Source organism: Sus scrofa, chromosome 6 (assembly GCF_000003025.6).
Source record: "Sus scrofa isolate TJ Tabasco breed Duroc chromosome 6, Sscrofa11.1, whole genome shotgun sequence".
NCBI classification, from domain to species: Eukaryota; Metazoa; Chordata; class Mammalia; order Artiodactyla; family Suidae; genus Sus; species Sus scrofa.
The window spans coordinates 106,944,222-106,969,226 of NC_010448.4; the positions used below are offsets into that span (position 1 = coordinate 106,944,222).

General features: G+C 37.9%; 1 protein-coding gene across 1 annotated transcript in view; it reads left to right on the forward strand.

Moving 5' to 3' along the window:
* Window positions 1–25,005, forward strand: part of MIB1 (mindbomb E3 ubiquitin protein ligase 1) — a 125,150-nt gene that overhangs the window by 26,227 nt on the left and 73,918 nt on the right. The window contains exons 4-8 of the mRNA XM_003356369.4: window positions 3,595–3,699; window positions 7,138–7,204; window positions 10,005–10,209; window positions 14,435–14,618; window positions 23,391–23,535. Coding sequence (XP_003356417.1) covers window positions 3,595–3,699; window positions 7,138–7,204; window positions 10,005–10,209; window positions 14,435–14,618; window positions 23,391–23,535 — 706 coding nt within the window. The remainder of the gene's footprint in view (window positions 1–3,594; window positions 3,700–7,137; window positions 7,205–10,004; window positions 10,210–14,434; window positions 14,619–23,390; window positions 23,536–25,005) is intronic.

A 25,005-nucleotide genomic window follows, 5' to 3' on the forward strand; every position in this document is an offset into this window, starting at 1 on the left:
CCTTTGCAGTTTCCCAGCAATCTTTTACCTAATGGTTTTAGCAGCCATTCCATACAGATTTTCTTTTTAACCTTTCAAAAAAGGTTTTTATTGAAGTATAGTTGATTTACAGTGTTGTGTTAATTTCTGCTATATAGTAAAATGATTTAGTTATACATATATATACATTCTTTTTCATATTCTTCTCTGTTAGGGTTTATCACTGGATATTGAATATAGTTTCCTGTGCCATACAGTAGGTCTTTTTTTCTATATATAATAGTTTACATCAGTTAATCCCAAACTCACAATTCATGCTTCCCTCTTGGCAACCACAAGTCTGTTCTCCACGTCTGTGAGTTTGTTTCTGTTATGTAGATAAGTTCATTTGTGCCACATTTTGGATTCCTCATGTAAGTGATATCATACGGTATTTGTGTTTCTGTTTCTGATTTCACTTAGTATGGTATCTCTAGTTGCATCTTTGTTGCTACAAATGATACTATTTCATTATTTTTTATGGCTCAGTACTATTCCATTGTATATATGTACCACATTTTCTTTATCCATTCATCTGTTGAAGGATTATTTAGGTTATTTCCATGTCTTGGCTATTGTAAATGGTGTTGCTATAAACACAGAGGTGCATGTACCTTTTGAATTACAGTTGTTTTTCTGGATATATGATTAGTAGGAGTGGGAATGCTAGATCATATGGCAATACTACTTTTAGTTTTTTTAAGGAGCCTCCATACTGTTTTCCAAATGACTGTACCAGTTTACATCCCCAACAAAAGTGTAGTAGGATTTGATTCCCCTTTCTTCATACCCTCTCCAGCATTTGTTATTTGTAGACTTTTTAATGATGACCACTCTGACTGGTGTGAGGTGGTACCTCATTTTTTTTTTTTTTTTTAGGGCCACTCTCATGGCATATGGAGGTTCCCAGGCTAGGGATCCACTGGCTGACACCACACCCATAGCCATGCTAGATCTAAGCCAAATCTGCAACCTACACCACAGCTCATGGCAATGCCGGATCCTTAACCCACTGAGCGAGGCCAGAGATTGAACCCACAACCTCATAATTCCTAGTTGGATTCTTCTCTGCAGCTCTGCAGTGGGAACTCCTCATTTTGGTTTTGATTTGCGTTTCTCTCATAATTAGCGATGTGGAACATCTTTTCATGGTGCCCATATTTCTTTTTTTAATAATGATTTTTATTTTTTCTATTATATATAGTTAGATATTTCTTTTTTAATTTTTATTTTTTATTTATTTACTTTTTGTCTTTTTAGGGCCACATATGTAGTGTGGCATCTGGAAGTTCCCAGGCTAGGGGTCGAATAGGAGCTGCAGCTGCTGGCCTATACCACAGCCATGGCAACACAGGATCTGAGCTGTGTCTTCCACCTACACCCAGCTCATGACAACGCTGGATCCTTAACCCACTGAGTGAGGCTAGGGATTGAACCCTTGTCCTCATGGATACTAGTTGGGTTCTTAATCTGCTGGGCCACAGTGGGAACTCCCTGCACCTATTTCTTTCTTTCTTTCTTTTTTTTTTAGGGCCACATCCGCAGCATATGGAAGTTCCTAGGATAGGGGTTTTGGAACTCTAGCTGCCAGCCTACGCCACAGCCACAGCAACTCCAGATCCGATCCATGTCTGTGACCTACACCACAGCAATGCTGGATCCCTAACCCACTGAGCGAGGCCAGGGATTGAACCTGCATTCTCATGGATACTAGTCAGGTTTGTTACCACTGGGCCATGGTATAGGAACTCCTGTACATATTTCTTAGTCAGAATTGAAAGTATGAAATTAATATAGTTATTTTCTTATGCCTTCCATCTTATTTCCTCCTCAGTGAGCCAAATCAATGAAGGAATTTCATTTGGTGATTCAGAGCTTGAGTAATGAACTTGCTTATTTTCCAAATAATTTGAAATTTAGGATGAATTCGACTTAAATAAAATTCATAGTCTTTTTAAAAAATAGTTCAAATGCTTTTTTGTCCCCCTCATGAAAACACAGACTTACTTAATCTAGCATTGCATTTTTTTAAAATAAATGAAGCAGAATCTGATTTTATTATAACGGGAAGGGAGTTTTTGCTAAAATTTATGCTTCACTTAGAGTGTTAGAAACTTGCTTTGTAAGGTTAATAGTGGTTAATTGTGGAATCATAAAGCAAAGCAAGGGAGGGTAGGATTGATGAGAGACACAGGGGCTTGAAGAGCACTGATAATATTCTTTTTCTCAGTCTGGTCTTCATTTCGTTTTTTATTTATTTATTTATTGGCTTTTTGCCATTTCTTGGGCTGCTCTCACGGCGAATGGAGGTTTCCAGGCTAGGGGTCGAATCGGAGCTGTAGCCACCGGCCTAGGCCAGAGCCACAGCAACACGGGATCCAAGCCTCGTCTGCAACCTGCACCACAGCTCATGGCAACGCTGGATCCTTAACCCACTGAGCAAGGCCAGGGATCGAACCTGCCACCTCATGGTTCCTAGTCAGATTCGTTAACCACTGCGCCACGACGGGAACTCCCATTTCGTTTTTTATTCTTTAAAGTTTACATACATTTCTGTAATGCATTTATTTAAAAACTAAAAAGAATAAATGGACTCATTTACTAACAGTTTGAAACATCTTTCAGAAAACTTCTTATCTCTACAAAAGCACCATAAAATACCTAGCTTGCAAAACTCTTTCTTTAGTACAAGATGAAAAAAGAAGGATCATTACATATTTTATTTGAAATAGTAGGCATGATACATGCCTTAAAAATGACATGTAACATCACCCTGGCATTCTAAGTTACTGTGAAGGCTGGTTGATTATAAGTGTCAAGATAAAGAAAACGAGAGTTGTGCATGTGCAGCTTCCCATTCTCAGCTGTAGACCGGTTCACTTGAGAATACCCAGGTTTAGTGCTCATTGTATATCATTTTTGTGTAGTTGATTCTTGGCCCTAAAGGAGTAACAACTCCAGTATTTTTTTTTGTTTGTTTGTTTAATATTATATGGTCTTATGAATCAGTCTGGTGGAATGTGGGGCCTAGAGACTCTGTCTGGGTTTGTTATTGTAGTCATCGTGTTTTAGTTTAGATGGCCTGCTTTTTGGGGCAACTGAGGGGTACTTCTTTGAACATGGCCTTTGAGCCTTGTGCTTCTCAGCTTTTAGCTGATTTAGTTGTTTTAGAGAGCAGGTTTATCTTGAATCATTCAGAGTATTTAGTCAAAGATTTAAAATGTTTTATCAAAGAATAGGCTTAAAAGAATACACTGTCGTTAGAAGGAACCCTTTAAGAGTAAAGATTTAAAATTTTATATTGAATTATATATTTTTGGATAATCCATCACTGTAATCACTAAGCCTCCCAATTTAAAATTCATACAGTGGTTTTAGAAATTACAGTATTCTGGAAAAATGTCTCTAGTTCAATTATATGTTAGAAGTGATGTGCATTTGGCAAATACATTATTTTTCATGATCCTGTTTACACAGGATTATAACTGAAATAACTTTTAAGGTTTAAATATAATTAAAAAAACCAACCTCGCCTCTCCCCCTTAAAATATTTTTTTTCTCAAAAAATTCCCTTAGGTAACAGAAATCCAAGACTGGAGTGCATCAAGCCCGCATAGTGCAGCATATGTTCTCTGGGATAATGGTGCTAAGAACCTTTACAGAGTTGGCTTTGAGGGCATGGTAAGTGCAAGAACCACACAGATGAAAACATTGGATGAGTGAAAGAAGGGAATAAAAATAGCCCTTACTGTATTCTTTTATTGTTTTCTTTTGTCTTCTTTGTCAGAATACAGCCATCCAGATCATGATCATGCATTGTGTGGGAACATCTGTAAAGTGAGAATTTAATACAATAGATGTTAAAATTATTTTTAAGGAGTTTTTCCGCCTTTATTTATTTATTTATTTATTTATTTATTTATTTATTTATCTTTGGCCACATCCACGGCACACGCAGACGTTCCAGGCAAGGGATCAAATTAATGCCACAGAAGTGACAATGCCAGATCTTTAACCCACTGACCCACCAGGGAACTCCCTTGTTGTATTTTTGGAGTAGAGTGTTGATAATTGAAAATGACTCTCCTAGAAACACTTTGAATTACTTAAGTGGTTAAGGAGAGTAATGGCAGTTTATTCAGTGGATTGCCCTATATTTCTGCATGTGATGGATCATTGTTCAAATTCTTACCATAGCTTCTTAATTTATAGAGTATAATTAAATATTATATTAATGCCAAAATATTAATGCTTTTATAGCCTTTCCATCTTGAATACATTTTTCATTCCAAGAATTCTTTTTTTTTTTTTTTGGTCTTTTTGCTATTTCTTGGTCTTGGGCCGCTCCCTCGGCATATGGAGATTCCCAGGCTAGGGGTCCAATCGGAGCTGTAGCCACCAGCCTACACCAGAGCCACAGCAACGCAGGATCCGAGCCGCGTCTGCAACCTACACCACAGCTCACGGCAACGCCAGATCGTTAACCCACTGAGCAAGGGCAGGGATCGAACCCACAACCTCATGGTTCCTAGTCGGATTCGTTAACCACTGTGCCACGACGGGAACTCCCCAAGAATTCTTTTTTTAATGATTTTTATTTTTTTCCATTATAGTTGGTTTACAGTGTTCTGTCAGTTTTCTACTGTACAGCACAGTGACCCAGTCTCTCTCGCAAACACACACACACACGTATTCTTTTTAAAGAATTCTTAAATTTCATCTTTCCCCACCTATTTTATGCTCATTAAGAGGGGGAAAAATATCCCACTGTCCCTTTGCCTTAGTTTATTCCATTTATATGTAAAAGTTGGAGTTTCTGTTGTGGCTCAGAAGTAATGATCCTGACTAGTACCCATGGGGACATGGGTTTGATCCCTGGACTTGATCAGTGGATTAAGGATCTGGCATTGCTGTGAGCTGTGGTGTAGTTCACAGTTGTGGATCAGATCTGGCATTGCTGTGGCTGTGGTGTAGGCCAGCAAGTACCATATGCTATGGGTGTGGCCCTAAAAAGACAAAATAACAAGTCACTCTGAATCTAAACAGACACTTTATATGCCAGTTTTATAATCATATATAACATTGGTATTGAGTTTTTCATTATTATCTTCATGCCACTCCTTGTTTTTATTTTTAATTTTATTTTTTTGCTTTTTAGGGCCGCACCTTGCGGCATAGGGAGGTTCTCAGGCTAGGGGTCTAATCGGAGCTGTAGCCACTGGCCTATACCACAGCCACAGCAACGCAGGATCTGAGCCGCGTCTGCGACCTACATCATAGCTCATGGCAACACTGCATCCTTAACCCACCGAACAAGATCAGGGATCGAACCCAAAACCTCATGGTTCCTGGTTGGATTCGTTTCTGCTGTGCCATGACGGGAACTCCTTTCCTTGTTTTTAAATTGTAGATTTTTTTAGAATTCCAACTGATTATTAACTTGCTTCAAATGAAGGCTTACATGCTATGTGTGCTCAGGTACTTCATGAGCAGTATGTGTATAAATCGATCCCATTCTTTTTGAAGAGTGAGTAGTACTCCTTTGTGTGGTTATGCCATTGTTTACATAAATGAGGTTTCTATTGATGGGTTTCTGGGTTGGGTTTTTTTTTTTTTTCATTGTTGCGAGAAGTGTTTCAGTAAGCATCCCTGTGGATGTCTTTGTATATTTATGGGTATGTTTCCTTAGGAGAGATTCCTAGAAGTGGAATTGTGAGGTTAAAGTATTTCTTTAAAACAACTTGACCCATGTCTCTTTGGCTGGGATTGAACTAAATCTGAGCATTAGTTGTAAAGGAGGCTGTAAAAGAGACTTGGGTTCTATGTGTGTTTATGCGTATGTAAAAGGAGCTCCTTTCCTTAATAGGTAAGTATATACTGATCGATTTGTGTGTGTGTGTGTGTGTGTGTGTGTGTGTGTGTACATGGTACTATTAGGTACTTTTTTTTTTTTTCCTCAAGGCCATACCTGCGCCATATGGAAGTTCCCAGGCTAGGGGTCGAATCAGAGCTGCAGCTGCCGGCTTACACCACAGCCACAGTAACTCGGGATCCAAGCCTCATCTTCGACCTAGATCCCAGCTCACAGCAATGCTGGATCCTTAACCCACTGAACAATCCAGGGATCGAACCCACATCCTTATGGATACTAGTTGGGTTCGTTTCTGCTGAGCCACAACAGGAACTCCCCTATTAGGCACTTTCAGTGAAATCTGTTTCTGAATTTTCAGTCACCCCAAAGATTGCTCTTCTAAATACGTATTTTCTGTACTTTTTATTATACTACAACTGCTCCCCATTCAAATACTTATAATTTCTTATAAAAGTAAAGTGGGAAGGAACTTGAATTAACCAAGTTATGGTGAAGTAAGGACTAAAAGGTAATGTAAATGAAAATTAACTGGACAAGGAATCAAAAGACTGGATTTAGTTCTTTCCTTTTCTCCTTTTTGGCAGTTTAGTTTTGGATAATCTCCTTTATAAAATGAGTCAGTATCTGCCTTGTATATCTTATAAGATTGATTAGAAAGATCAAATGAATGGAACTCCTTCTTGGTGGGGGGTGGGGGCACACCTGCAGCACACGGAAGTTCCCAGGCTAGAGCTCAAATTGGAGCTGCAGCTGCCAGCCTATACCACAGCAATGCCAGATCTGAGCCTTGTCTGCAATCTAGGCCACAGCTCACAGATATGCCAGGTCCTTAACTCACTGAGTGAGGCCAGGGATCAAACCCATATACTCATGTATACTAGTCGGGTTCATAACCCACTGAGCCACATTGGGAACTCTTGGTAAAAGTATTTTTGAATTGGATGTGTTACATACTTTTGAAACACATGATTTTTGTTTTAATCCTTTTTATCAACATTTGTTTTTGAAGTATAATGGTAAAGATCTGGGCATTTTGATTTTGGACTTTAAAAGAAAGCTTAAAGTATGACTTATCTGAAGATCAAGTTTATAATTTTTGATGATGGTGTTTTTGGTAGCAGTGTTTAGTGTGACTGTTGACCAGAGCCACTCTTGACTTATGCTGATGAACATTTTTTCCTCTTTTAGATATTGAGTTATACTTGAAGTTTTCAAGGGTGAATTTTTTTGGTTTCTTTTCTTTTCAGTCTGATCTGAAGTGTGTCCAGGATGCCAAAGGAGGTTCTTTCTACAGAGATCATTGTCCTGTGCTAGGTGAGTTATTAGTCTAGAGAAAATTACCTAATTGAGCTTTAAAAATTTTAGTTACCATTAAAGCTATTTAAAGACATGTACTTTTGATTTCATTTTCATTTTAAAGCATTCGTTCTTTTTTAAGTGATTTATTTAGACTCTGAAAGAGTTGTCATGTCTTGAGAATTGATATACCATTTACATGACATTACTGTACTTGAGACTTTTGTCTTTTAACCATAAACTTATATTGTTGAAAAATTTTGTGTTAGATTACCAATGTTATATCTCTTACACTACTGAGAATAGGATCTAACACTTTAATGCTTAAAAATTCCTCAAAATTTCTGTAGAATTCCTTTGAAAGTATAAGAAAAGCGCCAAGAGTAAAATAATATGGTGAATATAATTTAATGTATCATTAAAATAAAAAAAGAACAAGAAGAACAAAACTGTTTTCATTTCATAGATTCTTCGTGATTGCCATAATGAGCATTTACCACATTGTTCTGTTTAAGCCTTTAATCTCTGAATGCTTTCCTTTCTTATGTGAACTCTGTGTTCTTCTTTCCAAATCATTGATTTGCCTTATTGCCTCAACGTGCTGTTTTCTTGTGGCATACCTTAATTTTTCACAAAAAGAGAATGTAGAAGAAAATCTTACAGTTTTGATGAGATCATCTCTTTCTCTTGCTTTCAGAAACTTTCTTGTTTTGTGTCTTGCCTTTATGGGAAAAGTGTAGACTCAACATACACATTTAGGGTCCCTCAGCATAATATTTTATGATCATGAATACTTTATCCCAGAAGTAGCTTTGAAAATAATCACAGATATGGGCTTTGAAATATTTAAAGATGAGCTTTAGGCAAAAATCACAAGAACCATTTGGTGAATAATAATATGAGGAGCTTTTTAAAAAAGATTTTTATTTTTTCTATTATAGTAGATTTACAGTGTTCTTTGAATTTTTGCTGTACAGCAGGGTGATCCAGTCATATGTGTATACATATATATATATATATGTATATATATGTGTGTGTGTGTGTGTATGTGTGTATGTATATTCTTTTTCAGTGTATATATGTGTATATATATATATATATATATACTGAAGGGGTATATATTTATAAGGTGACCCAGTCATACGTAAATATATACACAAGGTGACCCAGTCACACGGAGAGTCACATTACTTTCCGTCACATTCTACAACAAATGACTAGATATAGTTCCCTGGACTATATATATATATATGTATAGCAGGATCTCATTGCTTATCCACTCCAAATGCAGTAGTTTGCATCTACTAACTCCAAACTCCAAGTCCATTGTACTCCCTCCCCCTTGGCAACCACAAGTCTGTTCTCCAAGTCCATGAGTTTTGTTTCTTTTCTGTAGATAGGTTCATTTGTATTGTATATTAGATTCCAGATATAAGTGATACCACATGGTATTTGTCTTTCTCTTTCTGACTTACTTTACTTAGTATGAGAGTCTCTAGTTCCATCTATGTTGCTGCAAATGGCATTATTTTGTTCTTTTTTTTTATGGCTGAGTATCATATTCCATTGTGTATATGTACCCCATCTTTTTTTTTTTTTTTTGTCTTTTTGTCTTTTTTAGAGCCGCTCCCACGGCATATGGAGGTTCCCAGGCTAGGGGTCTAATCAGAGCTGAGGCTGCCAGCCTACGCCACTGCCACAGCAATGCCGAGCTGAGTCTGCGACCTATGCCACAGCTCATGGCAACACTAGATACTTAACCCACTGAGTGAGGCCAGGGATCAAACTCACAACCTCATGGTTACTAGTTAGATTTTGTTAGCCACTAAGCCATGATGTGTACCCCATCTTCTTAATCCATTCATCCGTCAGTGGACATTTAAGTTGTTTCCATGTCTTGGCTGTTGTGAATAGTGCTGCAGTGAACATACAGGTGCATATATATCTTCTTCAGTGAACGTTTTGTCTGGATATATGCCCAGGAGTAGGATTGCTGAGCCATAAGGTTGTTCTATATTTAGTTTTCTAGGGTACCTCCACACTGTTTTCCATAGTGGTTGTACCAATTTGCACTCCCACCAACAGTGAAGGAGGGAACCTTTTTTCCACACCCTCTCCAGCATTTATTATTTGTTCACTTATTAATGATAATGATGGTCGTTCTGACCAGTGTGAGGTGGTACCTCATAGTAGTTTTGATTTGCATTCTCTAATAATTAGTGATGTTGAGCATTATTTCCTGTGCCTGTTGGCCATCTATATCTTCTTTAGGAAAATGTCTGTTAGGTCTTCTGCCTGTTTTTCAGCTGTGTTGTTGGTTTTTTTGCTGTTGAGTTGTATCAAATGTTTGTATAATTTAGAGATTAAGACCTTGTCACTTCTATCATTTGAAACTATTTTTTCCCCTTCTGTAGGTTGTAATTATATGAAGAACTTTAGAGAAAAAAATTCTAGGGCTGACTTTCATATTTTTTAGTTAGTTGTCCTGGCTCTTCACCAGGTCATCCAGGCAAAAGGGTGATTATCATCAATACCCAGAACTTTGTGTTCTGATAGGTAGTTGCCTAGTCTTCTATAGATTCTGCTCCTGTTTAGTCATTGTTGTAAATTATTATTTCTGTGTTTGAGTTTGATGTTTCTTTTCTTTCTTTTTTTAAAGCTCTCATTCTAGAATTTGATACAGTATATCCTCAAAACATTTTAAGATTAGATGGTAACTAAAACTCAAATATCTGGGACTTTTCTTGTTTAAAACAATGCAGTTGCGTGTCATTGTGGTGATTTCCTTTTCCTTTGTCAACTCTCTCTGCAATTACAGGTGAGCAGAATGGCAATAGGAACCCTGGTGGATTGCAGATTGGTGACCTGGTCAATATAGATCTTGACCTAGAAATTGTACAGTCTTTACAGCACGGTCATGGAGGATGGACTGATGGCATGTTTGAGACTTTAACTACAACTGGAACTGTTTGTGGCATTGATGAAGATCATGACATAGTAGTACAGTATCCAAGTGGCAATAGGTTGGTGATATTTCTTAATTTTCAGTAATGATAAAGTTACCATTATACTAACTATAAAGAAAAGAGCCTTAAAGAAAGCAAGTGATGAGGTGTAATAAAGACTTCTTACAGCTAGCTCTTAGTAAATGAAAATCCAGAATATATTGCTAAAGTGGAGGGAAATAAGAACTGTGTGTGTATTTATATGAATGTGATTCAACGTTCTGTGTACTTTTTCCTTTAGGGAGCTGAGTACACTGTATCAGTATTAGGTCCAAGTATAGCTAAAAACTCTGTGTTGATATTGGACTCTATGAGTCTTCCCTGAATAAGGAAGATAACAATAAAACTCTGGCCTATATCTCCAGCACTGACACCTATGCACACACCAACCCTAATCACAGTCTAGAATTAATTGCATGCATTTTCTCACTTCTGTAAACTTTGTACCCACCACTCCTTCCATTCAGAATGCCCTTTCCTCCTTTTCTACATCTTTCTCTGGATTAACTCCTCTGCCTCCTATAAATATTCAACTTCTATGCTTATTTCCTTTCTCCTTCCACTCTCCTGGTATATGCATATGCTGTTCATCTGTAGGTCTCCTATTTTCTGTTAAAATTGTTATTTATTTTGTCTCTGGATTTCAAGTTTCTTGAAGACTGGGCCCGTAGCTTTTATTTATTTGTCCCTAGGGGCCAAAATATATCCAATTTACTAGTATGTTTAAAGTATTTTAAAGAAAAATCAGGAGTTCCTGTTGTGGCGCAGTGGTTAACGAATCCGACTAGGAACCATGAGGTTGTGGGTTCGGTCCCTGGCCTTGCTCAGTGGGTTGACGATCCGGCGTTGCCGTGAGCTGTGGTGTAGGTTGCAGATGCGGCTCGGACCCCGCGTTGCTGTGGCTCTGGTGTAGGCCGGTGGCTACAGCTGCGATTCGACCCCTAGCCTGGGAACCTGCATATGCCGTGGGAGCGGCCCAAGAAACAGCTAAAAAAAAAAAAAAAGAAAAATCAGTAGTTAAATTGAATAACTGTCAAAGCTTTATTACTGAACTGTACATAAAGAAACTATTTGAGGTTCTTTAGGGGATGGATTTTATATGGAATAAGAAAAATTGACACTAAGTCTCTAACCAAATTATAAAATTAGCTCTAAATGTGTTCAAATCTTTTTTTGTGTGTGTTTGAATCTTAAGGATACACATGATCATATCAAGACGCAGAAAAAGCATTTGACAAAATCCAACATAATATATTATAAAAATGCTTAATAACTAGGAACAGAAAAATTTCTCAAAAAACCCACAGCTAATAGCATACTCAATGGTGAAAGATTGAATACTTTCTTCTTTAAGATCAGGAACAAAACAATGTCTGCTCTCTGCACTCCTTTTCCATATTGTGCTGAAGGGTCTATCTGGGGCAGTTAGGCAACAAAAAGAAATAAGATGAAGAAATAAGAAAAGGGAAGAGGTTATGCTATTTCTGTTCATAGTGACATGACCTTGTGTATAGAAAAATCTGGAGTTCCCATTGTGGCTCATCCATAATGAACCTGACTAGTATCTGTGAGGATGTGGGTTCGATCCCTGGCCTTGCTCAGTGAGTTAAGGATCTGGCTTTGCCATGAACTGCAGTGTAGGTTGTAGATGCAACTGGGATTTGTTGTTGCTGTGGTGCAGGCCGACAGCTCCAGCTCCAATTTGACCCCTACCCTGGGAACTTCCATATGCCTCTGGTACAGCCCTAAAAAGAAACCCCCCCCCCAAAAAGAAAAAATTAAGGAATCCACAAAAAAACAGAATAAATGAATTCAGCATATTCACAGGATCCAAGAACAGTATAGGAAAATCAGTTCTTTCTCTGTGCACTAGCAATGAACTATCTGAAAATGAAATTAAGAGGAGAATTCCGGAGTTCCTGTTGTGGTGCAGTGGAAACGAATCTGACTGGAAACCATGAGGTTGTGGGTTCGATCCCTGGCCTTGCTCACTGGGTTAAGGATCCATCGTTGATGTGAGCTATGGTGTAGGTCACAGATGCGGCTCAGATTTGGTGTTGCTGTGGCTGTGGTATAGGCCGGCAGCTGTAGCTCTTATTAGACCCCCAGCCTGAGAACCTCCATATGCCGTGGGTGTGGCCCTAAAAAGCAAAAAAAAAAAAAAAAAAAAATCCATTTACAATAGCTTCACAAAAAATAAAATACCTAGAATAAATTTAGCCCAAGAAGTACAAGATTCTGTACTTGAAAACTATAAAACATTGTTGAAGGAAATTAAAGATGACCTAAATAAATGGAAAAACATTTCATGTTTATTGATCAGAAGATTCAATATGGTTTAGGCTTGCCATAATAAATTACCACAAACAGTGGCTTAAAACAACAGACATTTATTCTTTCACAATTCTGGAGCCTGAAAGTCCAAAGTCAAGGACTTGTTGGCAAGACTTGTTCCTCTGGAGGCCCTGAGGCAGAATCTGTTCTGTGCCTCACTCCCAGGCTCTGGTGTTTACTGGCAGTCCTTGGTATTCCTGGCTTGTATATGTAGCACTTATTTCTCTGCCTCTGTCTTCGAAACAGCCTGAATAACTCATCTATCACGATGACTTAAAACATTTTAATACAGCTATTTGACTTTGTCTATCCAAATTAAAAGAGAAACTCCTTCAAAACAGAGGACCATGTCGTCTTTGTAATTCTAACGCTAATCACAAGGTCTAATGCAGGATAAAAATTTAATAAACTGTTGCTGAGAAAAAAACGGAAGAGTGATCATTTCAGTTGGACAAATCAGAGAACACTTAAGAGAGAAAATTACATGAAGTTTGAAAGATGCAGTTTTCACCTGGGCAGGGAAGCCCTATTATAGACAAAAGGAACTTGAGTAAATTCTACTGTGTTCAGGCAGTACTTAGGTCTAGTAGTGTGAGGGTGAGGCAAAGGGCACTGTGATTGATAAGGCTGAGAACTTTGTGTATCTGATTTTTATTCTAAACTGATCAGAGGCACTTCTTTGTGGTTGTTTTAATAAGAAATGTTTACTTACATGGCATGGGAATTTAGTTTGTGGGTTTTTATATGTTGTGGCCTCTCAGAGCCTTTCATATGCTAATGACCATTAGTAAAATGGTGGCGGGTGTGCCAGAATGTAAATGCTTATTTCACTAGGAACCTTCTTTCCCTGGAGTGCCCTGTGGGTCTAGGGGAAATGTGTTATACACTGTGGTACAACTATTTGATGGAATATCAAGTAGTCAATAAAATGGTGGTTAAGAAGATGGCATCAGCATAGAAAAATGCTTAGTAATAGGAAAGAAGAAATGGAGTCCAAACTTGTTTTGATATAATAATTATGATTATGTAATAACCATACATGACCAACTAAAACTATGTATTTTTATTCACGAAGTTGCCTATGGAATGGGAAAACAGTATACTCTTTGTAGAACAGTTTGGTTTTAACAGTTGTAAACAAATATGTACTTTGATTAGGTAATTCTTTTAAGAATCTCTAATGAAGTGCTGACCCCCATGTGCACAAAGATGTATATCCAGGGATGTTCTTTGTAATATTGTTTGTAATATAGTGAAAATTGAATAGTCATCAGTAGGAGAATGGTTAAGTACATTTGTGTATATTGATGCTGTGGAATACTCTGAAGCCATCAAATTGAAATAAGTAGATCTCTATCTGTTACATTGAAAAATAAATCTTCCAAGATGCATTCTCTGACAAAAAAGAAGTTATAGAATAATATATATGTATGCATATTGTGATCCCATTTATGGAAAAGAAAACAGCTCTCACTCTCTTTTATAACTCTCTCTCAGAAGATCTGCAAGGCTATGTAGTGGAGTATTAACTCCATTAACTGGTGTCTAGTGAGGTGGAGAATGGTAATCCAGGTGTGTTTGTGTGAAATGGGACTTTTGCTTTACCTGTTTCTAAACTGTTTTAATTTTTAATGGTAAGTGTGTATTACTTTTATAATAATTTTAAAAAACATGTGAATGAGAATAAATATAGACAGAAGTGTATCATATTCGGGTGGTAAGATTATTCATGACTCTTTTTCCAAATTTGTATGATAAAATTGTAAAATCATTCAGAATGTCATTGCAAATGTGTTAGAAGGCTTTTAATTGATGTATTAGAAGGCTTTTTCTCTGCAATGGTTAGCTAAGAATGTTGTGTTAAAATTAAGTAAACTTACTCCTTTTGAATTTTGGCTCTGACTTTTAGGTGGACCTTCAATCCTGCTGTTCTCACTAAAGCAAACATTGTCCGAAGTGGGGATGCTGCTCAGGGTGCAGAAGGAGGCACCTCACAGTTTCAAGTGGGGGATCTTGTTCAAGTTTGTTATGATCTGGAAAGAATTAAACTTCTACAAAGAGGACACGGAGAATGGGCTGAAGCTATGCTCCCAGTAAGTATATATAAAGTAGTTGGGACTAGGAATTACACCATGCTAACGTAGTTTTTTTTTTTTTGTTTTGTTTTTTGTTTTTGTCTTTTCCAGGGCTGCACCTGCAGCATATGGAGGTTCCCAGGCTAGAGGTCTAATTGGAGCTGCAGCCACCAGCCTATGCCAGAGCCACGGCATAGACCTGAGCCGCATCTGAGACCTACACCACAGCTCACAGCAACACCGGATTCTTAACCCACTGATCAAGGCCAGGGATCCAACCCACAACCTCATGGTTCCTAGTCGGATTCATTTCCACTGTGCCACGACGGGAACTCCGATGATAACATAGTTTTTAAGACTTTAATTTTATCGAGGTTTTTTTTGTGTGTGTGTGTTTTTCTGGGGCTGCACCCGCAGCATATGAAGGTTCCCAGGCTAGGGGTCTGATCAGAGCTGTAGCCACCAGCCTACGACACGGCCACAGCAACGCCAGATGTGAGCCGAATCTGCGACCTACACCACAGCTCAGGGCAGCGCTGGATCTTTAACCCACTGAGCAAGGCCAGGGATCGAACCCGCAACCTCATGGTTCCTAGTCGGATTCGTTAACCACTGAGCCACGATGGGAACTCCAAGACTTTAATTTTAGAAACTCAATTAGCATAATCCTTTGAGAATTGTACTCTTTATTGGCAGCTTGGCATATGTATGCCTTTTATTTTCTAACTTACTCCAGTTAGATTAGCCTGGGAAGGGTTTTTTGATAGAGCTGTTGGTGGAGAATGTAGTGTTGGAATGAGGCAAAGAGGCTTCCTGATACTTAACCCTAGAATGAGAGTGATGTGCTCACCCAGTCACCAGCAATGCTGGACCACTGCAACTTTCCTCACTTGGGGGGCCTGCTTCTCTAAAACTTAGGTTGGAATAGCTGCTCAGATGTGTGCCTTCTGAGGCAGCTTTGCTCCCAAAGAGCTACAGTTTAATGTATTTATTCATTCAATACATCAGATTTCAGCAGCAAATAATTTGTTCTGGATTCTTTTATCTCTCCTTCTCTTTCTCCATCTTCCCTTTGCTTCTGTCCTCCTGTCCCCTTCCTTCTGTACTACCTGTTCCATCCTGCTCCCCCTCCCCCCGCCTTGCCCTTTATCCTGTCCTTCCACCTTGCTGCTTTCTCCTTTTCAGCCCTCTGCTTTGCCTTCTCCCTGCTCCTGGGCCCTCAAGTCCTATTAAGTACCTGCTTCCTATCCCATATACATCCGCTCCCATCCGTCCTCACATCCCATCCCCTCCACCCTCCTGTGCTGTTCAGTCCCCTGACGTGGTCAACACCTTTTCTCTTCCTATCCAGCCCCAACTCTTCCTCCATTTGCTGTCTGTCCCCTCTGGTCCTGTCCAGTCTCCCTTTCCTATCCTTCATGATGTCCTGTCCTTCCATCAGTCCATTCTTTCCCCCTGCCTTAGTTTGTCAGCAGATGTCTTAGCACAAGCAATATACCTGTTAGCCTTTAGAGATAAAGTAATGAACATAAAAGAAGAAAGATCTCTGTTATGGTGCTTTCATTCAAAGACATTTTGTAGGAGTTCCCATTGTGGTGCAGCAGAAACGAATCCAACTAGTAACTGTGACCTTTCAGGTTCGATCCCTGGCCTTGCTCAGTGGGTTAAGGATCTGGCCTTGCTGTGAGCTGTGGTGTAGGTCACAGATGCTGCTCAGATCTCGTGTTGCCGTGGCTATGGCATAGGCCAATGGCTACAGCTGTGATTCAACCCCTAATCTGGGAACCTACATATGCTGCAGGTACAGCCCTAAAAAAGCTAACAAACAATGACATTTTGTAATTTACCCATGCTTCTGACATTTTTTATTGCTTTAGTTAAGTATTGAATAAGTGATAATTGTATGTGTTTTTTGGGACTATATTTTAGGATCTTTTATTTTTCTCCAAGAAGTTGACTTTAATGTAATCCCTCTTCGTTGTGTTTGTTTTTGATATTAAAGTTGGTTAAAATAGGCGTTCCCGTCGTCATCGAGCAGTGGTTAACAAATCCGACTAGGAACCATGAGGTTTTGGGTTCGATCCCTGGCCTTGCTCAGTGGGTTAAGGATCCAGTGTTGCCATGAGCTGTGGTGTAGGTCACAGACGTGGCTTGGCTCTGGCATTGCTGTGGCTGTGGCGTAGGCCTGGCTACAGCTCTGATTAGACCCCTAGCCTGAGAAGCTCCATATGCCGCAGGAAACGGCCCTAGAAAAGGCAAAAAGACAAATAGTAATAATAATAATAATAAAGTTGGTTAAAGTAGTTTTAACATACTTCAGGCCTCATGATAGTGTGGTGTTATTTAAAATGTCATTTTTCCAGCATTTTCTAGGAGCTATATATACTGTTTTAAGTTTTTTTTTTTTTTTTTTTTTTCCTTTTCTTTCTTTTTTTGGACCACACCCATGGCATATGGAAGTTCCTAGGCTAGGGGCTGAATTGGAGCTGCAGCTGCTGGCCTTTGCCATAGCCTTGTATCTTGGATCTGCAGCTTATATCACAGCTCGAGGCAATGCCAGATCCTTAACCCACTGAGCAAGGCCAGGAATTGAACCCGAAGCCTCCTGGATACTGGTTGGGTTCTTAGCCTGCTGAGCCACAACAGGAACCCTTAAGATTTTTTTATGGTAGAGATATTTTTGTTTTTTCCCTTAGCAGTGACACTGTATAACATCTTTTTTTTTTTTTTTTTAATCTTTTTGCCTTTTCTAGGGCAGCTCCTGCGGCATATGGAGGTTCCCAGGCTAGGGGTCTAATCGGAGCTGTAGCCACTGGCCTACGTCAGAGCCACAGCAGTGTGGGATCTGAGCCTTTCTTCGACCTACACCACAGCTCATGGCAACACTGGATCCTTAACCCACTGAGTGAGGCCAGGGATCGAACCTGCAACCCCATGGTTCCTAGTTGGATTTGTTAACCACTGAGCCACAGCCAGAACTCTCTGACACTGTATAACATCTTATGTATGCCGAGTGCCTAGTTATTCTAAGCCCTGTGCTGAATGATGTACATGTACATACTGAGAGTGTGCTACATATATATGTATACAGATATGTACATAAACATACTTTATTTGTCTCAGGAATATTATAAGTAGGTCCTTATTTTATTTTCGTTTTTTAAAGTTTTTTTGAAGTGTAGGTGATTTACAATGTTGTGGCATCCTTATTTTAAAGATGAGAAAACCAGGAGTTCCTGCTGTGGCACGATGGGAATAGCAGTGTCTTGGGAGCACTGGGATGCAGGTTCTATTCCCTGCCCAGCACGGTGGGTTAAGGATCCGGCATTGCTATAGCTGGGGCTTAGGTCATAACTACAGCTCAGATCTGATCCTAGGCCTAGGAACTACATATGCTCTGCTGTGGGGCGGCCAAAAAAAAAAAAAAAAATCAGAGCTAAGGTGGTGAACTGGAATTTGAATCCAGATCTGATTTACTTCAAAGTCTACCTCCCATTTAAGCTGCTGTATAAATAAAACCTCTAGATACATTTCTAGAGGGCAACTCTGGGATTCTAGTAGTGGTGATACAGATTTAAATCTTCTCAAATCCTCTTGATTAAAACAGTCAACAACTAGATTAGTATAACCAAAAAAGCTGCAAACATCAAAACCAGTTAATCTTTGAACCCTAAAATGTGAATGAGTAGAGGTAAACCATTGACAGCTACTGGGTCTGCATCTGTTAGTATGGCAGCAGAGAGAACTAATGGAGCATCAGATGGACCTGAGAACAGGGGAACTCCTAAAGAGCTAATGAGTATTCATTCATTGGCTAGTGTGGTATGTTGATATGGTAACAACAGCTGAACCTGGGAAGGCTCTGGTAGACCCCAACTTGGGGTGAGAGTAACAGGTCCATGCTAAAGTCTGAAGGGCCTGGAGTAACTGGGGGAAGTAAACTGAGAATTAACCAGCCAAATCTCCCTTCCAAAGCAGAGCTCTCCATTGAAGAGAAAGTGCTAGGAATAGAAGCCAGTTTGTATTAAACTTTATATTAAACTATGTTATCTTAGTAGTTGTGTTTATACCAATACACACACACACACACACACACACACACACACACACACCCTTATGTTTGTATTAAACTTTATATTAAACTATGTTATCTTAGTAGTTATGTTTATACCAATACACACACACACACACACACACACACACACACACACCCCTTATTCCTTCTTAAATACATACAGCCTCTTGGTCCCCTGGCATGTATACAGTATTGGAATTAGTCATTCATATGTTCTTCACCTTACCCTCCAGGGACAAAGAAGAGTAAATCCAGGTAAAATTTGTAAGGGATTCATGGTCAAAGCCCCATATACTGTTATTATTGAAAAAAGAAGAGTTCCCATTTCCCATCGTGGTTCAGCAGAAACGAATCTGACTAGTATCCGTGATGATGCAGGTTCAGTCCCTGGCCTCACTCAGTGGGTTAAGGATCTGGCATTTCTGTGAGCCCTGGTGTAGGTCACAGATGTGGCTCGGACCTGGCCTTGCTGTGGCTGTGGCGTAGGCCAGTGGCTACAGCTGTGATTCAACCCCTAGCCTGGGAACCTCCATATGCCACAAGTGTGGCCCTAAAAAGACCAAAAAAAAGAAAGAAAAAAGACAATAAGAAATAGAATAACTTCTCCATTGATGGATGAAAGTACACCAAAAAGATATGCACAGAAAACTAAACCTCGTAATTCAGAATGAGCTAAAAAATTAGGAAAGTGAGGGGAGTTCCCTGATGGTCCAGTAGCTAGGATTTGGCACTTTCATTGCTGTAGCCTGGGTTCAGTCCCTGGTCTGGAAACAGAGATCCCATATCAAGCCACTGCATACCACAGCCAAAAAACAAACAAACAAAAAACCCCAAAACAAGTAAAAATGAAGAAAATAATAAAAGATGTGAAAGAATGAAATAAATCATAATTAGAATCAAGGTGTTGGAACTTAGGGAAATTTTTTAAAAGATTATTTCAGAAATGAAGAGTAAGCTGGAAGTAACACAGAGCAAATAAATACAAAAGATGATGCCTTAAGTGAAATAGAAGGTAAAAAGTAGGAAAAATTTTAAAATCAAACGAAAAAAGTGGAGTTCCCACTGTGGCTCAGCAGGTTGTGAACCCAACATGGTGTCTGTGAGGATGCAGGTTCCATCCTTGGCCTCTCTCATTGCTGCAAACTGCGGCATAGGTAGCAGTTGTGGTTCAGATCTGGCATTGCTGTGGTTGTGGTGTTGCTGTGGCTGTGGGTAAGGCATTTCTGATTTGACTCCTAGCCCGGGAATTTCTGTATGCCGCAGATGCGACCATAAAAAGAAAAAAAAAAGTATTTGAGAGGTGACAAATATAGACTACCTATGTATTAGGGAGTCCTTGCAAAAATGAAAGAGCAGAAACCAAAGTAATGGACTATAACAAGTACTAAAGTTTGTGACTCTAGGAAAGTTTTCCTGAAATTGAAAAATTTGAAACTGAACATTAAAAGGGCATATTGCATACCTGGGAAAACTGACTCATAAAACCAAACACTGAGCCATATTCTGATAAAATAATTGAATTTTGAAGAAAAGAACAATTCTTTGGGTATCTAGTAAAAAAGACCAAGTTATGTATAAAGGATTGTTAAGAAAAAAAATATGGTCTCAATGTTTTATGCCAGAAAACAATGAAGTAACATTTATTTAAGGTACTTAACAAAGAAAATATAAGCTAAGCATTTTATGTGTAACTGAACTGACCTTCAAGTCCTCTAAAGTTTATAGATACTATGAACATGTAAGACTCCAGAGAATCACTCCCCTCTGAGCCTCTTCTGAGTAATCTGTCAGAGAATTAGTCTCAGACAGCCAAGATGACTGAAGAGATGTCAATTGAAGGACTGGTGGTGATCATTAAATACACATTTATCTGTTGAACTAAGATTAAATAATGGTTATAGAGGAGAATTCATAGTGATTGTGTGTGTTCACAACTTAAAATACAACTGTCGCAAACTGGGGTAGAAATGCAGAGGGGATATGGAAAATTTAATAAGCTCTTTGATTGCATTTATTTTTTAATTGAGACTGAATACTGTTATTTAAAATTGTAATTTTAGGGGAGAAGGAGGGTAAGGTGAAGAACATATGAATGACTAATTCCAATATTGTACATGCTAGGGGATCAATAGACTATATATATATATATATATTTTTTTTTTTCTTTTTAAGAGGGAATAAGGACATGTATATATATGGTTATTAGTGTAAACAAAACTATTAGGATAATTAGTTTAATATAAAGTTTAATACAAACTTTAAAAAAGTAAACAATGGAAGGATTAACTATAAACTTAAGGTGTTTGTATTTAGAAAGGGAATATAGTGTAGGGACAAAGGTAGAAGGGAGATATCTTCGAATATGTCTTGTTTTTCAGATTTGATTTGAAATCACATGTATTTTATTCAATTAGAAAACAAAATTAAGTTCAAAAAGAAAAGGAAACTACTGAAAGTGGAAAATAAAATGAAAGAAATGAACGTAAATGTGTTTCCTGTTGGTATAGCCATATAGAGGAAATTCCAAGTGATTTCTAAACACAGTTATTTGTCTTTGTATCCTTATAGAAGGACTGTGCCCTTGAGAACTGCATGAAAAAAGAAATATTTAGCAATTTTCAGAAATATATTGTTTGTGATAGTGTTGAGATTGTTGAGATTGTTGTGTTTGTAATATGACAAAAAACCAAATGAGTAGTTACATGAAAATTCTGATTCTGTTATCCCCAATGACTGTGAGAACCAGAATGATCAGAGTGGCAAAAAGAAGATACAGATGTGTTAGAGAAGCGGTTAAGTAAAAACCCTCTAGTCTTGAATTTGAATTGGTAGAGTGTTTAAACCCCTGACTTATTTTATCTTTGTTTCAAATCAAACCCCCTCCCCCCAACTCTCTAGCTCTGTCCTTGATAAGGCCTGGATCCAGTAACCATTCCAGTAACAGTAACCAACTTCGGTGCCCAGATTATGTCTTGAAGTAGCCTTTCCCTCTCTGAAGAAGCAGGGCTCTTTGGAGAAATGGTGAATTACAGCTCTTTGGCAGGAAGTGACCAAGATGAGGCTCATACCAGATAGCAAGGAAACTATCAAAGATTTCAAGGTGATGTTAAAAAGATCTAGCAGCCAATTTGAAGGGTTTATTACCAAATACAAAGACAGATAACCTATTAAACTATACCATTTAGCAAAATTCAGATCAGATGAAACTTAATAGGACAAATAACGCTGTTTCTTCAACAAATAATTTGCAAAGAAAAAATGTGTAGACTTTATTTGGAACTTGATTTAAACAAACTAAAAAAAATCATTTGTGAGGCAACTGGAAATTTGAACACTGATTAGTAGTTTATGTTATTTTAGAGTTATTGGTAGTTTGGGATGGACTGATAATAATATTGAAGTTACGGGGTTTTTTTAAAAGAAGAGTTTACAATAACAAAATAATACAGGAGGGGAAATGGGTTGGGAAAACCAGATTGGCCATGAGCTGACAAATATTAAAACTGGTTGATGGGTATATGAGGATTTAATGTATTATTGTCTGTTTTTGTGTGTTTGAGATTTTCTATAAAGAACATTGAAGGAGGAAGAAACAAAGAATACAGCCTAAGAGTTTGAGGTGATTACCGAAAATTCTAAGTGAAAATGTCTAATTGGAACTTAAAATTTGTGTGTGTTGGGGGTGAGGAGAGGGATAAACAGGCCTAGAGTAGTTACTATATTTTGAAGTTATTGGAAACAGGATGAATTTCCAAGAAAGTAGGGTAAAGAGCTAAGGAATAGCATTTGGGGAGAATGAACAGATTTAGGGATATGAAGAAGGAAACGAGTCCAGAGAGTGGAGAAAGAGGAGGAACAGGCAGAAAGACAAGACTGTTATCCAGAAATCCAGGGAGTATTTTCAAGAAGTTGAGGTTGATGCTGTGGAGAGGTCAAATGAGAAAACAAGTTTAAGGACAATCTCCTCTGTGTTAGGAAATAGATATTATCACTATTCTTCACCAGTTTTCTAGTGTTGTTATTGGTTATTTTATTGTGCATAAGAGAATGGGTTTGGGGCCTGAGTTTGAAATGGGGCTAATAATATCACATAACGTTCAGGGTTTTACACGTAAGGTGAGTCAATACATAGAACACTCTTAGAACAGAACCTGCCATATGGTAAGAGCTGCTGCTGATTGTGTTTTGTACCTCATTGCTCTTCCTATTCCCTACATTTACTAAGCGTGTTATTTCTACATAATTCTGTTTTGAAATCAGATTTGATTCCAAAAAGGATTTAAACATAGATGTACGCTTTGAGCCCTTTTTGGTTTAAGTTGTCTTTTTCAGAAATCAGATTTTATTTTTTTAGGCTGGATTCATGATGGTTTTGGACTACTTGAGTTACAACTTCTTAAGAGGTATCTTAAGAGATTAAAAAAGAAAGGTTATATCAAAAAGGAGGATTTTGTGAGCTTTTCTGAATGAGGCAGATTGTCATGATTGTTTTTATATTCTTGTGGAATATTTAAGAGAGAGATATATAATATGAAAATATTTTTTAAAGATACTCTATAGCTTGTAGTTAACAAATAACCCATTTGAACATGATTATCTTTTTTTTTAAATTAGGAATGAAGTAAAATTAATACTTTAAACATGTAAAAACTGGTGATTGATTTTTTATGATATATACATTAGACTTGGAAACATGAATTCAATTTTTTTTAAAGACTTTAGGTAAAGTTGGCCGAGTACAACAGATTTATTCAGACAGTGATTTAAAGGTAGAAGTTTGTGGAACGTCTTGGACATACAATCCCGCAGCAGTTTCCAAGGTGGCATCTGCAGGATCAGCTATAAGCAATGCATCTGGTGGTATGTTTTGTTTCATGTTTCTCTGAAAGTAATGTGGTTTACACTAGAACCTTCCTAATTTTCCAGCTCTCATATACAGATAATGTTGTATGTGTTCTTGGTTTTCTCCCAGGTCACATAAATTCACTGAAATATTAACTACCTTTTAAGTTTTTGCTAAAGTTTTCTTTTTCATACAATTCACAACTATGTTCTGGCTGAGGCATGTCCTGGAAAATTTTCATAAACACGTGTTTTTTTCTTGGACGTATCAAGGGCTTCTCCAAATCAAATCAGAGATGTTTGGAATTCAGTATTCTACTCCTGAGTCAGAAGTTTTGTTTTCTGCCAAGGAACCATCACTTTCTTAGACTGCTTTATTTTCTTTTTATTTCCAGCATTATTGCTAGCAGATGGCTTTCTTTTTGATATTTTTACATGTCAACTATACTTTTTCTCTAGTCATTAAATGAGTTATACGTGCCACAGTGAATAGAGAGCTGTGTGTTGAGATTGAATACGCTGGATGCTGAGGTGGACTCACGCCGAAAGTCTTTCCTTCTTATACTCCAGCTTTGTACACACTCAGTTCATTCTACAAATTAAAACTTACTGAATGTATATTACTGCCATCGGGAAAAGGAGATAGAACCATAACTGTGAACGTTAAGAAAGTAAAGGAAACATTGGGTGACCTCCAGTTTTATTTTGTACCGCTTTCTACTTCCTCAGCTTGTCTCTTCTTTCCTGCTGTAATTTGCTAATGTGTTTGAAATTTAAATCATGTGGTATTTATTTTTACCTTGAGATTAGATGACATCATAGTAGGCTGAGTATAGGTTGACTCTGTACAATTCAAAAGAGTGAAGCATGGTTAATATCCTTTTCTCAAATAATGTGGACTTGGTGTTGGTCCTCTACCCCACTTTGTGATTTCTTTGCTTTCTAGTAAGTAGATCCAAGAGTTAAGGAGTAGAACTGAGTAGATTCCCTACTGATAAATGCTATTTAGGAAAAAAAAACTTATGAAAGGGTTTATATAAACACATCCCTATTTTTTTCTTGTTTTAGTCAAAACCTATCACTTGCCACCTTTGAAGTATATTATTAATACCTAGAGCTCCATCTTCAACTAAATGTTGGTTTGTCCATAAAATATTTCCACAAGGTTATATTTCTTTTGAATAATAATCTTTTTTAATTTTTTTATTTCTCAATTTTTACATTTATAGATGAATACTAGTCATTGATCTGTTCATCTGTAGCATTGAGCTCTAAGAGTCAATATAATATGCTTAAGATCTGAAAGGCAATTGTATCATTATAACACTTCCATTGCAGTGTGTTCATATAATATTTTGGTATGACACCTAAATCTTAAATTATAATTTGTATGTAATGCTCTTCTTTTTGAAATTTTAACTTGAAATATATGAATTGGAATAAACTGGAAATACTTGTGGGCTTGAATTTAATGCAGCTTTATATGGT